The sequence below is a fragment of the Ctenopharyngodon idella genome, chromosome 16, assembly GCF_019924925.1.
Source record: "Ctenopharyngodon idella isolate HZGC_01 chromosome 16, HZGC01, whole genome shotgun sequence".
Lineage (NCBI taxonomy): Eukaryota > Metazoa > Chordata > Actinopteri > Cypriniformes > Xenocyprididae > Ctenopharyngodon > Ctenopharyngodon idella.
Window position 1 is genome coordinate 23,585,989 of NC_067235.1, and position 17,968 is coordinate 23,603,956.

General features: G+C 34.3%; 1 protein-coding gene across 1 annotated transcript in view; it reads right to left on the reverse strand.

The window, feature by feature from the left end:
• Positions 1–17,968, reverse strand: part of npr1b (natriuretic peptide receptor 1b) — a 51,616-nt gene that overhangs the window by 15,052 nt on the left and 18,596 nt on the right. Inside the window, exons 5-9 of the mRNA XM_051864385.1 lie at positions 14,583–14,770; positions 12,113–12,226; positions 10,251–10,386; positions 2,304–2,395; positions 11–146 (exon numbers count right to left, since the gene is read on the reverse strand). Coding sequence (XP_051720345.1) covers positions 11–146; positions 2,304–2,395; positions 10,251–10,386; positions 12,113–12,226; positions 14,583–14,770 — 666 coding nt within the window. The remainder of the gene's footprint in view (positions 1–10; positions 147–2,303; positions 2,396–10,250; positions 10,387–12,112; positions 12,227–14,582; positions 14,771–17,968) is intronic.

The window sequence follows — 17,968 nt, forward strand, 5'->3', positions numbered from 1 at the left end:
AGTTACCTACGTGCACGACAGGCAGGATTCTCGTTCTTAAAGCCGCAGTAGGGCACATCCAAGGGAATGTTACCACCTGGCCACTGGATGGTCATCCCAGGAAGAATCTTCATCTGCTTCTGAGCGCCGTTATACACCGCCACAATCTGCAGCACAACATGAAGTAATCAATAAGAGAACAAACAGTCGAGATAGAGATGGATAATTTTATTCATATGATTCAATAAAATCAAAATCTAAAATGGAAGGAAAAAAGCAGTGTTCAATGTTAGACTTGTTGCAATACCTTGAAGACCCAAAATCCAATCAAAATTGCAGGTTTTTAGTTCATGTCTATTAGGATTAGTTTGAATACTTTATTCAGCAAAGATGCATTAAATTGGTCAAAGGAGACAGCTAAGACATTTATAGGGCAAATTCCAAACTGCGTTTTTGCACCCTTGAAGGGCACTTCGGGAAGGGGATGCCATTTGTAGGGGTGTTCCAAACGAAAGTGATCACAAAGGGTCCTTCCACAAGGCCGTTAGCGAAGGGTACATGCGATGGTCACTTCAAGAAAGTAATTTTAAAATTTATGGTCATGTGACCCAGCGAATACTCATGAATTATTTTAAATCTATAGATGACAGGAGAGTTCGAGTTAACTCACAAACACTGCAATTCAAGTTGTTTTGTTTTGCTTGTGATATATTTCACACATTTTTTTGTCATGTTATATTTAAATAAGTTTCATAGGTAAGAAATGCATTAGGTAATGCAGGGACCAAAGATGAGATGGCAAGTTTTAAAGTTGAGGGCAGAGAAAATACACTCACACACACATACATAACGTATATTTATTTAGTTTTTTTATATAAAATGTATATTTATTTTCAACAGTTATGTTAACAGCAATAATAAGAAACATCTGTTGTAAGGACAGCTAATGCTGCGTTGTCATGGGAACATCCCAGGTGAAGATAATGAGGAAATTAATTTGTTTTTCATTGCTCCCTTAGCCAAGCGCGTTCCAAATGGCTACATAATGGCACGCAAGTGCTCTGCTCACTCCAAAGTCCCCACTTCAAGGGCTCTGCCCTTCGAAGGGAGTAGGGCAAAGGGATGCTCACTTCCATTTGGAATTTGCCCATAATGTTACAAATTTTTTTATTTAAAATAAATTCTGTCCTTTTGAACTTTCTATTCATCAAAGAATGCTGAAACTAATGCATCACTTCCACAGAAATATGAAGAAGCTCAACTGTTTTCAACACTGATAATAATAATAAATGTTTTTTGAGCAACAAATCATCATAATGGCTGCTGAAAATTCAGCTTTGCCATTAGAGGAATACATTTTAAAATATATTAAAATAGAAAACATTTCAACATTTCAATATATTACTGTTTTTACTGTATTTGATGAAACATTATAAACAAAAAAATCAATTTCACACCCTCCAAAAAATTGGCACTGGTAAAACATTAGTATAATATAATGTAATTTTAAAAATTACATGCAAAAAGTAATTATTCCATTAGAATACACTGGTAGTTTTTAATGGCTTTCAATGGTGAAAGATGCTTTTTGTGTCCAGATGGTTTAGTTATGGCATCTACCAGCCTGGGCTAACTGAATCTTGACCTCCTTGACGTCAACACAGGTTAAAAAAAACTGCACTCGTCAAGCAAATTCTTTAACTTTCACAGATAGCAAAAGCAAAATGTTAAAATGAAAAATTTAGGGGGAAAATGACAAGGACAAGCTTCATTCAGAGAGCAGCTGAGATCTTTAATATCTTTTCAGCATCTATCCCGTACACGCTCACACAAACAAAAAAGATTCCCGACTGAATATGTATCCTATAATTAACCTCCCTACAGCCTGGCCTCCCAATTACCAATCAAGTGTCTTTCAGAAAGGAGGGTGTGTGTGTGTGTGTGTGTGTGTGTGTGTGTGTGTGTGTGTGTGTGTGTGTGTGTGTGTGTGTGTGTGCACTCTGGTTTTAAATTTATGCCACCAATCTGCCCCTTGTTTTTGAGATTCAGATATTCTAATTCATTAGCCTGCAACAAAGGCAAAACTGTTTGGATGACACACACACATATCTGCTGTAAGAAAAATGCGATTGCATTTCATCCATCTATTACTAACAGAAGCATCATTGCTATTCGAACTGAGGTATATATATATTATGAATTAACCATGTGCGCCTCTAAAAAAAATAATGAAAATTTCTCCCTGACTAAAACTTGATAATATCAATAAGAAACAGACAAATGAGAAAGCTGTGAGACAAAGTGAATATGCAATTATCACAAACCTGAAAGTCATTGCTCGTGTCATTCATGTCCCACAAGGCGAAATCAGTCTCTCTGTCTCCATTCTCATCAATCTGCACCAGACCAGTGACACCTGGGAAAACCAAGAGACAAAGTGCTTGTTATAGAGCTCACTGCAAAAACCAACACCAGAACACTAAAGAAACATTAGCTTTGATAAAGTGAAGCGTAAACTTCGACCTACTCAAGGTTCATGACCTGCCTGGCCGTCATTTGCAGCTGAATTTAAAGTTCAGAAGTAGTCCCAGCACTCAAATGACAATCTAAACAAAATTATCCCCTCAAATGATGTACATCTTTTATGGAAGAGTTAATATAATTGCTTTAAGAAAAACAAAAACAAGAGCTTAACATTTCAGTTTTTAAACTCTTTGGAACTTTACTTCCATTATAAGTGCCTTTTTATATTCAATTTAAAAAACAAAACTAATATTAACGTGGGTCCTAAAGATGTTGCCTGATCCCTTCTTTTTTTCATTGATAATCATCTGACCTCTTTTGTAATGTCTCTCAGCCACCACACTTTCTACAGTCTTTCTTCAAATGCCCCTCTAAATCAATCTCTCTCCTCCCCCATCATGACTGTATACGCCCCCTACTGCTTACTGGCAACAAGTGTGCTGTGGGGCTCGATCCGATCCACTTTCAACTGCATTTCTTCGAAATCGCTTACTGCACCTTTAAGTGAGCAATAATTCTGCAAACACACTGAGTATCAACCACGTTATGGGTATTCATAATGATTATAATCACACAGTAAATCAATCTGTACACAGTTTGTGTATGTGAGTGTTCAATCAAATGTAATTGAGTCTCTTAAAAAGCTTCCGGTTGTGCCCAGTGGTCCCATCTTCCGATGAGGGTCAGGTGCAGGCTGTAATTTCCTGTGGAGGCCACTCACCTCTTTAAATGGGCTACAGATAGACGCTGAGTCCAGCTCAGAGGAAACACACAATGACATTTAGACTGATATGAAAAGCTTAAGCGTTATCAGACTGGAAATGTCAAAGCCATTGGAGAGAGGGAGAGAGGGAGAGAGGGAGAGAAGGAGAGAAGGAGAGAGAGAGATGTCCTCACATCGATTGATGATAAGGATAGTTTTAATAGGCCTACATGATCTATAAAAGGAATGGATGTACACAGACAGTGAACAGTGACTACTTGTGCAAATTGTATTCAGATTGTGAGGAATGTTTTGTCACATATTTCCCTTTGGAGGACAAAGGGAAATATATCTGAACACTGCCACTCTTGCCAATGTGCTCTCAGAGGAAATGCAGAATAAATTCTGAAGGATATTAAACAAAGAAATTTCTGCTCATACATTTTACATTAGAAACACTGGGAAAAACATGGATAGAAAGAACTGGAAAAATCAACATAAGAGTGTAATGAATGGAAATATAATGTTAGTTATAGTGTAGTGTATCGACTTAATCAGCAGGAACAACAGGAAACTACTTGAGTACAGCATGTCAGTATGACAGTATAAATGGAAGATGGGTGCTGAATAAAGTCTTGAATAAAGTCAAAGGGAAAATGCATCTTTCATATCACCTATGATGTTGACATCTGTTTTCATGCCTTGGAAAATTAGTTATCTACCTGGGTAATATAGATAAGGTTTTGTCTAAATTGTGAGAATAACTGGAAGCATCAGAAAGAACAGACTGAAAATCACTAACCAAACCATAAAGTTTTTGCATTGTATGCCAGAATTTTTCAGCAAAAGTGTACAGTATTTATGATTATAGTTGGCAAATGAAAGAAAAAGAAAAAAAGCAAAATGTTTTTTAAAATAGTTTTAGATATAATAGTATAATAATCATTAGTCTCAGCCTCAGATTTCATGCCCACGGACCGTTGACTGAATGTCTGATGCATATGGCACACTTATCTGGAAAAACTTCAGGATTTTTGAAGTCGTTATCTGGTTGGTTGAATTCTACAGGATGTCGGGGACACGTGCGTGTCGCGTTCTTTAACAGTCCTGTGACGCCAAACCCCCTCGTGGAAGAAGAAAGCCGTCATGTTTACAACTGTGACTATGAGCACTTACCAGGATCAACTAAAAGCTTGATTTTCAAAAGTAAGTGACGTTCGCAGCTCCATTATTGCAGTAAACTTGCACAACGTTATTAAATGAATAATTTATTAGATGCACGCCGGTCTGGTATTGTAGTCTTTACATTTCACGCCCCTAAACATGATGTGGTACAAAACGAACTGTGATTGGTTGCGTTACATGTCAGTCAAACGTCATCTTGGGCGGTCCTTGGCCAATGAAAGCTGCAATAGAGTCCAGACCTTCCGCCGTCAGTCTGAAGGTCTGGCTACGCGAGACTAAATAATCATGTTGCAGTTAAGTATTTCACATCAATTACCGATTTATCTAATATCACAAAATTAAAATGATGGTACTTTAACAACACAAGGATAATTTATATACTATACATTAATATCACAGATTGAAAATAATAATTACAAATAGCAAAACACGAAAAGATAATTAGTTCTAAAAAACTAATAAAGGTGTATGAAAATGATAAGCAATGGGCAGATTGTACCTATTCGACCCACTGAGTCTGTCCCTTTCTGAGCCAGCTATATGGGAACAATGTAATAGAAGTATGTACTCAATCAATAGATCTGAAAAGGATTTCATTACCTTTATAATAAAGATGAATTATTTTAAAAATCAACTGAAGAGAGTCTACTTCCATTTTCAAAGGTCATATAAAAGGCAGAACAAGCATGTAGAACATTCTGTGCTTCCTGTCTATTCAGTGACTTTATACTGCTGTAAAACCCTTGTGCGCTCAAGTTTGTAGTGCAGTCTTTGTAATTTCCGTTTTTGGGGCGGCTGCTGTTAAAGATGTCTGAATGAGCATCTTAATTTTTACAGAGATCTAATTGCAATCAGCAGCCAAATAAATCATTCTGACAAATATGAATTTCACACATTCTGTACAGCCTAAAAAGCTCCTCTGTGAGTGATGTTTTGCTATTACAGCATGAATGAGAACATTTTGAATAAATGTCTTAAGTTTAAGACATATTTTAAAGGGGATCTATTAGCTAAAATGGGACCCTGTTTTGGGGGTCTACTAGAATAGGTTTTCATGCTTGAATGGTCAAACACCACATTATTTTTCACATATTTTACATTATTGCAGCACCTATCATCCCAGTCTGTTAATAAGACTCTGTTTAGTTTCTGTCTCTATGAAGCTTTCAGAAAAGCGCAGTGTGCTCTGATTGGTCAGCTGGACCAGTGTGTTGTGATTGGTCAACCGCTTTGAGCATGTTTTGGAAATGTCACGCCCCTTACCATAACTGTGAGTTTCAACACACTACTAACACAACTCAGATGTGAAAATGTGAAAAAAATTTTTTTACTTAATTGATGATGATAAAAACTGTATTGTTTTACATATTATTCTCCACACTGTTTTAAAAACTAAATGTATTTGGAGAAGGACATCTACAGGAAAAGCTAGCGTGCCTGAATGAGTCTGAGTTTGGCTCATGTGGTGGTCTATCACATTCAGACCAATAACTTAGGTCAAACGTCTCCAGGAACACACCTGGCTGTGTGTGGGTGGGCAAATCAACCATATATGTAACCACCTTTTACTTGAAGCAGATCCCATGGCAACAGGACACCTGCTGATTTCAGAATAATGTGAGGGAAGTCAAATACTGTAGATTGGGATCAAATAAAACGGAAAGTGGTGGAAGAAGGCATGAGTGAATGGATGGGTGATAATAGAAGAAATCTCTTAAATGCTTCTAAAATGGCATTTTCTCTCTAATGGGTTATGTTGAAAAAAATAAAGGAGATAGGGCACATGACACTTGAGTTTGAGTTCTCTCAAGAATTGTCCTTTGTAATGCCAACTTGAATTTGTGTGTTTGACTGAATGCCAAATGCATCCTTTAGACAACAGACAGCAACAACAGATCTTTTGTTTATTAAAATTTCCAATTAACATAAAAGGGAACTTTGATTTGTCATTGTCATACAGAGTTTGCTTCTAAAACAAACTCCCAAGGCTGTTTGTCTCTAAAAGGCAGGACTTCTTTCAACATGAAAATGTTTCATTTAGGATTTTCAACAGACCCTCAGTGCTAAACACATGAAAAAATGAGCTCTGAACATCAACAAATGACAAGAAACTAATAGTGAGGACAAAAACAACAGCATAAATAAGCAAGCAGTAAAACAACAATCCTATGACAGTAACTATAACTATAACTATAATAACTATAATTTATTTGTATCACAATGCATGCTGGGAACAAGCCAAAGCATTCATTAGAATGTATGATTTGAGAATCATAACAAAGAGCATCTTGTGCTTTAATGGAAGTAAAAAAAAAAAAAAAAATCTTTAATACAGTTCACATGCTCAATGCCACAAATGTTTTTATTTGATTAGTGACCAAAAATAGTGCGGAATTTTGCATATTTCTTTTTCATTTTATGCAGTAACTTTCTATACTTTTTATTTTCCCTGTGCAACTTTATTTTAGATTTAAATATATATATATATATATATATATATATATATATATATATATATATATATATATATTTTAAATCAGATGTTCAATATAGTCTCAGAGTTTTGGTCCCAACTGTACAAAGGCTTGTTTCATGGACAGTGCTTGTTAATCTAAATAGATGGTTAAAATTGCTGGTTGAACTAGCATCTGTATCTACCTTATTGAATGATATTTTGAGAAACTAGCTAAAAACTCATTTAATTCTGTGAAAGGTTAAAAAAGCACTGGAATATGCTGACAGATATGTTATATGTTGAAGGTGTTGTATGAAGGATGTGATACAACAAGGGACAATGAACACTATATGATCAATTAAAACTTAAACATTTGTGAAAAAAGAACCTTGAGGCTCCATGTCCTTCAGACACTTCACCATTCACAGGGAAACAGCTCAAAAAGAGTGAATGAGTTATAAGAAGGAGGGAGGGGGAGAAGAACAGGTGGAAGGACAGAGATACAACAGATGCATGGAATGAAAAGCACAATATTGAGAGAGAGAGAGAGAGAGAGACTGACAAAGGATGCTTCTCAATCAGCTCCTTAGCTTCCCTAGGTTGTGAATCAGTATATCGTGTACACTAATTCGGGCACTGGTAAGGACAGTAAAAACCCTGGCTCACTACACATTGGGACACTGATGACTATTTCCAGCGACGTGACAACATCCTCATTGTATAACGTCACTACTGGTATTTATGAACAACAGAACAACTGATATCTTTCAGACATTATGTTTTAATGTTATTTAAAGTAGATTATGATAAATACTTTGCTTGTTACATATATGTAAAATATTTCAGTTGTAAATAAATTATGTTAGCCAGATTACGTTCCTTACCTGTCTAGCGATGTATGCTTATGCAGAAATATAAGTAAACAATGGTTTGTATTGTAAAAACATCTATTGCGTGTCATTATGTGTAGGGAGTTGGCTCACGTAATTTATGTTTCATGCTTCAGAACTTCCACTAAGGGAAGATATTGATCATCGATGCTCCCTGGTTTTCACGGTGCATTGTGGGACTTTTTAGGGAACGTTTCAGTGCACTGGAAGGATTTTGTGATTGAGACAGCCATTAAAATGGCTGACTCTCTGATCAGTGCCCTGACTACTGAACTAGGGAGCTGATTGAGACGTACCCCAAATGTCTGTACTGAGCAGATTAGAGTTAGGAGGAGAAAAAGCTGCCAAAATCCATACAAACTATTAAGGGATGAATAAGTAAATGAGTCTGGGTAAGTTTGGTGAGAGAGAAGACATTATGTAAAATGGTGTGGCAGAAAAGTAGTTGGAGCACGTTGACTCTGATGCACATTGAAATTAATTGCATATGCCTGATTAATTAATCAAATTAATTAATTTCATATAAACACACACACACAATTATATTAGATTAGTGAGGCAAATGAACACAATAGACATTATGAAATGTGTCTTAAATCAACATATTGTTATATTTCCATATCATTAAACATCAGTCTATCAGTAGTTCACATCAATCCTTCAACAGAATTTGTCAATCTGTCTGAAACAAACTATGGGGCCATTCAACCAGGTTGATTAATTGCATATTTTTTTTACCGTTATTTTTACTTTATAATTAATCACACTGAATTAACATATTTAATTGACAGCCCTACTAACATGCAGACGGACCTAAGGGCCTACACTTACATAAGGACTGTATACACAAAATAACCTTAAAAGGTAACACGTTCCAATTCGTATACACAATAAATCTATTCAAAGGCACACAACACTGCTGATATGAATGCAGTTACTCTCTAGTATTTCAGCTCTAGAAAGAAACCTTAATGTAGGATTATTGAGGTTTTGCATGAACCATCATATTGTGATTAATTAATATTATTTTTAAATGAGTGTCATCTGCTAAATGTTTGTGTGTGAGTGTCTGCACACGTGCGACTGCTTTTCTTTCCTAAACCTGAATTTATAGAAGTCACATGATAATTCTGGAAAAAAGTGCGTCATCAGATCCGTCTCTGCAGGGAGCTTCTGTTTGTAGAGGGTCTGTAATGCCAGACTTTTTGCTGCAAGGCAGATTCATACATATTCTGTTTAATTGATAAAAATCAAACTGTACCTGGCATAGACAGAAGCCTGTTTCTCTTTCTTAATGATTAATTAAGCTGGGCAAGGCTTTTTTTAAGTGCCTCCCTGAAATAAATTCATTATTTTTTCTAATGTAATAACTATATATATATATATATATGTTTTTTTGTTTTTTTTTGCGTACTTAAAATGTTGTGGAAAAGCAACACATAAAAAAAACATTTAATATCAATACAAAATGAGCAAAAAAAAACTGCATAAAAAGACGTGGTCAAAAAAAATTCATAAAATGTGAAAATTATTGAGATGAGCATAAAACTCGATCTTAATAATAAGGGGTTCAAGGAGAGGAAAAAATTGCAAATGAGATACTCTCTTTTTTTGCCTTCTTTTGTTACACAGCAGAAAATGTAAAATGTAGCAAACTCATGGAAGCACTTAAAAAAAATCACTTTGCCCTTCAGAGTTTCTGTAGTGATGATGGAACAATGATATTCCTTTGTTTAGATCATTGAGCTGAACACGCAAAATATTGCTAACAGACAAAAATTTGTCAACCAACCTCAATTTAATCCACATAACACAACCTAACCACCATGAGAAGGTAAAAAAAATCTGTTTATGATACACTGAACATTTTCAAAACGCCTGACCTTCAGCCAGAGACATTAACATAACTTTTCTCAGCAATCCCAATTGACCAAAGTGTTAGACAAGAAAGACATTTGTGCAAGATTTGACCTCTACTGAAGAGAGGAGAAAAGGCCAGAGATATGCTTCAGTCTTTGGTGGACATTAATTGCTTTTGAAAGCTTCTTAACTGTTATTGAACATGAATCAGCATCACATGACACTATAGTCTATGTGGAAAAATAGATGCAAAATAAATAAATAAGATGCAGAAAGTCATGGACCTGCCAGTGATAAAAGATCAGCATCATGATCTAAATACTCACTGAAAAAGCACTGCAGCCAGGTAAAAATAAATAAATAAATAAATTAAAGGATATGTCCCAATTTTATATAGCCTATATTATATATATATATATATATATATATATATATATATATATATATATATATTTTTTTTTTATTTTTTTTTTTTTATATTTATTAATTTTTTAATATTGATAATATTATTTATTAAAGTTCTTTTTTTTTTTTTTTTTTTTTTTTTTTTTTTTAAGTATTTATTAAAGTAATATCAAAGTTTGAGGATTTGTGTTTCATAATTTGCTTGCTATGGAAGACAAATCCTTAGCTTATAACTGGATTATGTGCTCACCATAATATGTCCGGTTCCACATTCTCTTTGTGACAGACTCTCCTGAAGGTCGATCGTGTCCCTCTGAAAGACTCTCATTTAGAGCATTGCAGTACAACATCAGACCATCATAGAAACCACCTGAGATGATGTTCATCTGAAAGAATCAAATACCCAAATAAGAGAATACATATGATCATAAAATTTATAATCATCACTATTAGGCACTTCAAAAACTCAAGTCAAGTCAGCTTTATTTAAATAGCAGCTTATAAAAAGCATTTGTATTTTCAAAGTAGCTTTAGGGATAAACAGGAAAAAAATGATTCAGTAATACAAACAGAGTTTATTTCTGCAGTAAAGCATCTCTAAAGAGAAAATAGTGTCATTTTTAAGCTTAGATCAGTTCAGTGTTGATTCACTTCAGTTTATTAACTGTATAAAAAACACAAAACAATGATGTCATCATCCAGTTAATTTCAGTTCTCATCCAATAGTGTCAGTACAGTCAAATCAATAATATTTCTGAATATTTTGTCAGTATTTCTTTTTTATTTATATAAAACCTAATTTCCTATGTGCATTACAAATCAGTGTTCAGCATCCAGAGTGAACCATGCTGATACTGATGGACATGTTAGATTGATTTTCTCGACGCACATCCTACTTATTATCCTGTTGGTTTTCTGAATACACCTGATCTGAATCCTTCACCAAACATTTGTCAAAAATGAAAAATGAAAGTCAGACTGTGTGAGGCACAGTCTAAGTGATTCCTCTCTTAATCTTTTGTCCCGATCCATTCAGACCATTTTACCCCCGCAGAGATTCATTTACATGTAAATGAACAGAACTGATGAGGGAGTTGCTTTTTTAAGGCACAGTCACTGGATAGAGTTTTTTCTTTTCATATTTCACCTCACTCAAGCCCTGTCACTTTCTGTATGTGAAGTGGGATCCAGAAAAACACTCAAAGGTGATCTCCGAAGCAAATCTCTCAATTAGAATCCACACTGAGGGGAAAATCCACAAAGCCTCATACAAATTAAGACAGATGTGCTCATACGGCTTGTTCGACTAGGACAGAACAGTGATAAACAGAGTTCCTCTCAGGAGCAAACCCTGGCGTTAAATACTCCATGAAAAACCCCAGTTTTCTCTCCTGATCTGTGTAAATGTGCCTTTATGCATGTTGTTTTGAGATGCACCGTGGAAAAAAAATATCATATTGAGTTGAATTTGCTAAATTGAACTAAATTACCTGTCTACATGCCTATTATATGCACCCTACTCTCTTAAATACAATAAGCAGCACACACATCAACAGACAAATACATCATACACATGAGCTCCATAACTAGACATTATTTTTTCTTCCATTTAAATACATGAACTTTAGCCTCCTGATAAATGCAGTGCAGCTTAAACTGTTTGACCTGAAAACTGCAGGTGTATGTCACATTAATTTCATATTCTGGGCCTCAAACACACACACAGAGCAAAAAATTATGTTCAACCTTTACTGTTTGGAGAGAAAGAGAGCAAAAGTGCATTGCATCCTGTTTTTTGTGCATTATTGAGTGAATAGATGACTATTATAAAAAAAAAAAAAACTGTAAACACACATAATGCACTTTGGCTGAAAAAACATTCATTTATTCACTTTAAGGAAGAAGGTCCCTTCAAGCTCTTTATGAAAGAAGTCTGGCTATAATGGAAGCACACAGAGCTTCTAACCAGATAAGAGAATAAAGAAATAAATAGTAATTGCAAGGGAAAGAAAAGATGGAGAGCACAGTAGAGTCTTGGCAGAACAGGCATAATAATATAATAACAAAAAATGAAAAGATGAAGATAAATCACTTCACAATGATCTCTCTTACCAAAGAATCCTCCACTGTGAAGTTGAACATCCGTTTGGCATCCGATTTTAGATGAGTGACAAACTCTTTGTACTCCTGATTCTGCGGCTCTAGGTAGGTCAGAATCTTCACACTCTAAAGAATATACAAAAAATACACAAATTAATTTACCCTATATAAGAGGCAAATATCGAATCTAAAAAATATATCAAACATATATAAGCAATTTTCCTCAGAAATATTTAGGGGGAATTCACTAAGAATAACCACATACTGTCTGTGTACTCTGTATTAGCACTCTGAATTACACTGCTGCTCAAAGTTTGGGGTTCGGTACGATTTTTTAAAAATGTTTTTGAAAGAACTTTCTCATGCTCATTTATGTGATGAAAAACACAAAAACAGCAATTTATTCCTATGATGGCAAAGCTGAATTTTCAGCTGTCATTACTCCAGTCTTCAGTGTCACATGATCCTTCAGAATTGTGCTGATTAATATTTTTGTGGAAACCATGATATATTTTTAAGGATGATTTGATGAATAGAAAGTTCAAAAGATCAGCATTTATTTGAAATAGAATATTTTGGTAACAATGTAAAAGTTTTTACTGTCACTTTTGATCCATTTAAAGCATCCTTGCTGAATAAAAAAAAAAATAATAAAAAAAAAAAAATCTTACTGACTACAAACATTTGTATTGTACATACAAGTATGCAAATCTAATTTCTAATTCCCATTTTGTTGGTCAGTTCTTCTGAGTGTTTAAGTTGTGGACGATGCAACAGACTACCACAATCTGACATACTTCACTGGGGCTGAAAGTGTGCTTGAATACATGGTGCATTTGGATATATGTTTGGTTATAATGCTCTTCTTCATCATCTTATGAATAATTGCTGACATCGCATTCACAGACAAATCACAATGAGACGAGCTGCTAATATCTGTAAAATCTGAAAACCTATCAAACAAATCTTGGTCCCTGAGAAAATCCTTTTCAATGTTAGGAAAATACCAAAGACTTTTGGAAAAAAAAATAATAATAATAAAAATTTGGGGCACTTTTCTGGACTGTTTACCCTCTCTCAATACAAATGAATAGCAATGACATTATTATGGACAGTATTCTGGTACATATCCTTATTATTAGATTCAATACTAATGATTAACATACAATAGGGTACTTAGATATGAGTTGTGTGTTTTTTTCTTCTTTTTTTCTGTTATTTAGTTCTGTTTTTGCAAAAGAAAAGGAAAAACGGCAGATTTAACGTTAGGTATATATATATATATGTTTATTTCTGTATCATAATTGAAAATAAAACTTTAAAAAAATCTTGGTAACACTTTACAATAAGGTTTCATTTTAACTAAATTAGTTAACATGAGCTACGAATAAACAATACTTCTACAGCATTTATTAATCTTAATGTATTATAAGTTAATGTTAATTTCAACATTTACTAATACATTTTTAGGATCAAAAGTTGTATTTGTTAACATTACTTAATGCACTGTGAACTAAATATGAACATTTTTATTAACTAACATTAACAAAGGTTAAGATATGTTGTAAAAATATATTGATAATTGTTAGTTAATGTAAGTTAATGCATAAACTAATGTTAACAAATGAGACCTTATTGTATACTGTTACCCAAATCTTTAACAGCTTCTTTTCTTGACTGACTGAAGTATTTATTTTATAATGCCATAGTATAATGCCAAGTTCCATAAATATGAAGTTTTAATTTGGTCAGGTAGGAAAATAAAGAATAAGCATAATTGTCTGTTTTTATGTTGTGTGCAATCATTATCTTTAATCTACCAAAGCTAAGCTTCAATGAGCATCAGCATGTCCTGAATCTGCTGTGTGTGGGTTCATCAGCGGGTGAGTGTTGAAGTTCAGACATTTCTCACGCTCTACAGAGAAACTCTTCCACTCTCAAAACAGGCGGCTGTTATCACAGTAGGGGCTGGTGACTGTGGTTCTGTGACACCAACCAAAGCTAGAGTGACCTGCAGAGCTTTTGATAAGAATAAGTTTTAGATTTTGAGCCCCCTGAGGCATAACGGTGATTGTTTTGTGTTAAAGGGGGTTTAAATAAAATGCTTTGTTATTCTGTCACCATACAGACTAAAAAGCAAGGCTCTTTTTAAGGTTCAAAAGATGAGACAACAATTCTGATGAAAAAGCTTTATAAAGCTTCATAACTGTCTCTCTTCTCTTCCTCTATCATGATCATAATCATTATAATCTCAAATTGTATAACATCAGTTATATTTCTGGTAGCAAATATAGAACCAAATTCTCAGAGAAACTTAACAGACCATGAAACTAAGGATGTTGATTTTGAGTGTGTGTGAGAGAGTATTATTTTAACTGGAAAACAAAACAAAAAAAATACTCAAAGAATGAAACTGAAAATGATTATTGGCAGTGTATCTCCTTATCCATCTCTCTCATGTTTTATGAAAGGTTTTAATCACCTTGAAGGCCTCCTTCGCAAAGTCATCATCGGAGTCTCCTCTGGCCCATGGCTGAGAAGGCCTGGACGCTAAACTGCGTCCAAAGATATCAATGTAGAAGAAGACATACTCCTCCTTAGGGAGACCTGCCCTGTGGAAGTGCACCATCAACTGCCGGAAAATATCCGGAGAACAGCATACAAACACCACTGCAGTGAGAAAGAGAGAGAGAACGAAAGATATCGACATGAGAAAAACTTGCTGCCTCATAATTCCCTCCCCTACACACACAAACATATCCTGATTCTGTGGATGATTGAGGATATCCGCCTTTCCTTAATAAGAAATAGGAGCTCAAATATAGCTTTTTTTGTACTTCCATTAGCACTTTTACCAGAAATGACTTAGTAATCAATACCATAATGTCATTACCTAAGCATAACGTGTCAATATAACACATCCAGACAGGAATTAGCATGTGCGTGTTCATTTTAGTTCATGTGTGTAAGTGTGTCTGTATGGTGCATTAATGCATTTATGGCTTTCAGTGAATCTGGACTGTCTGTTCTAGGCTTTTAGCATTACACGTCATACATTAAAACATGATTTTGATGATTGATTCACACTGCATAATATCATCTTCCCAATCAGTATTTTTTCCAGTAATATAAATCTGGTAACACTTTAGAATAATGGTCCGTCATTAATAAGTAACTATGCAGGAAGTAATGCAGGACAAATCAGTAGTACTGCTTTAACACTTCAGCTACTACTATTAAATAATATAGAAACAAGCTTAACTAATCAGTAAGTAATATCAAATTTAGTACTAAGATAGTTCCTTATTAGCTAATCAGTAATTACAGAATGAGATTGGCATCATTAAGAACTAATAGGTAACTATGACAAATTATAAAGAATTACTAATTAATTAATAATCACAACATTAAAGTGTCTGAGATGTGAGCAATTATATTTTTTTACTCTCAACGTGGTCATGAAATGCATCATTAATTACTCAACTGTTACCTAGTCACTATGCAGGAACTACTAGGAAACATCTTTTTTTTTTTCACTTTTAAAATAATGGTCCAGATCAATAGTAGTTCTTGAAGATTGTCCTTTTTTACTCGGAACATGGTCATAAAATGCATCACTTATTACTCAAGTACCTAGTCATTCTTCAAAAAGATGTTTTTCACTTTAAAATAATGGTCCAGATCACTAGTAGTTGCTGCATAGTGACTAGGTAACACTTGAGTAATTAGTGATGCATTTTATGACTGTATTCAGAGTAAAAATCATGACTGATTACGTCTCAGACACGATAATGTTCTTTACAATTTGTCAGTTAGTTAATAGTTATTAATAATGCTAATCTTTAGGTAATTATTGATTAGCTAATAAGGAACTATCTTCTAAATTTGATATTACTTACTGATTAGTTAAGCTTGTTTCTATATTAGTTAATAGTAGCAGCTGAAGTGTTAATATAGTACTACTCATTAGTCCTGCATCACTTCCTACATAGTTACTTATTAATGACGGACCATTATTCTAAAGTGTTACCATAAATCTCTAAAAAACAATACACATTTATTTGTGAGATAAGTTCACTTTTATCTACATGCAAAATTGCATGAAATATTAAGACTTGTTTTCAGAGAATACTTCCCTCCATCCATTCTCCAATCCGCTTCTTCTTGGTGTGAGGAAACCGTGCTACCCACTGAGCCTCGAACCACCCACAGAGAATATATAATAAAGTTCATTTTTACACTTATTTTATTAAAATATTTTGTGATGTTTGTTTAAAAGAGGAAAAAAATGAAAATAAAGTTACTTAAGATATAATATATAATATATAAATCATTCTATGAAAATAGTCTTAATTTCTTATGCAGTTTTGCTTCTCAATAAATATATCTTGTTTAAAAGATGTTTAGATACTTTTATTGGAAAACAAGTCAAAAAACTGATAAAGAAAATTATTTTCGCAGTGTAAATATAACCAGCAGAAACATTTTCTATTTCCATTATTCATTTGATATTGCACTAAACAGGATGTTTCATAAGAATGATAAGGGATGGATTTTATATGAAATGGATGTTAAGCTTCTCCTCAACATTTCTGATAACAAAAAAAAAAACATACAGACGAGAGGAACCACAAATAAAGGAAAGAAAATACATAATAAATATGGACAAGATAACAAAATGCTTCATTAACTCTGATCAAATGAGTGAAGTGATCACAGAGATAGAGAGAGAAAGCGATAGAACTTGACTCCAGACCAGACAGTCATTTGCAGAAGGAGGGTAATTACAGGAGACCTAAGCTATTTTGTGTGTGTGTGTGTGTGTGTGTGTGTGTGTGTGTGTGTGTGTGTGTGTGTGTGTGTGTGTGTGTCTGTGTCTGTGTGTCTGTGTGCTGCTCAGTGACAATGTGATTTCAATTTGTGGATAATAACGGACAAAGAGTGAGAGATGGATTAAGAATTTTAGAAGAATTCTAAATGAACAACTATCTATAAGCATATATGCCAATAAAATGATGGAATACGAGTGAAGAAAAATTAGGAATATCAATCTATCCATCCATCTATATTTATCCATCTATCTATCTGAGACTTTACAGGCAAGACAACAGAAATAGAGGATATAATTCAACATGTACACAGAAAACTTCTGGTTAAATGGACAAATCAAGCTAAATGAGTAAGTATTTTAAACAAGGTACTTTGTAGGAATCTGAAACAAAAGTATTAACCTGAAAACGTAGCCTGAGAACAAACTGATCAGTATCAACCTGTGAAGGTCAGAATAGAGGGACAGAATCTAGACGGAGACAGACAGGCCAGTCAGTCTGTCTCACTCTATATTTGTATCGGCAGATCTGGCCGACTAATGAGGGTGTCCAATGCAACAGGCAAATGTGTGTATATTTCAGAATCTAACAGCAACAAACAGCTACTAGCTGCCATCACATGTCGTTCCAAACCTGTATGACTTACTTTTTCTGTAGAGTACAAAAGAATATATTTTGAGAAATGTCTTTTATGGAAATGTCCATAAAATGAAAGTCAATTAGAACCGATGTTTTTTGGTTTCTTGGTAACATTCTTCGTTAAGTCATACAGGTTTGAACGACATGAAGGTGAATAAACAACTATATTATTTTTGGGTTAACTAGCCATTTAAAGTGTAACTTCACCAATTTTCAACCCACTTTGTATTGTTACAATGCTGGTAGTATATGTGACGCAAAACATGTCACCCGGCAGACTTTTGACAAATACAGGGCTTTTGTGAAAACTACAGAATATACCACATTTTTGAATCCCCACCCATGAACGGTTTGATCGCCAGAGGGTTATTAACAGAACATTTATTGTAAGGGTAGGTTT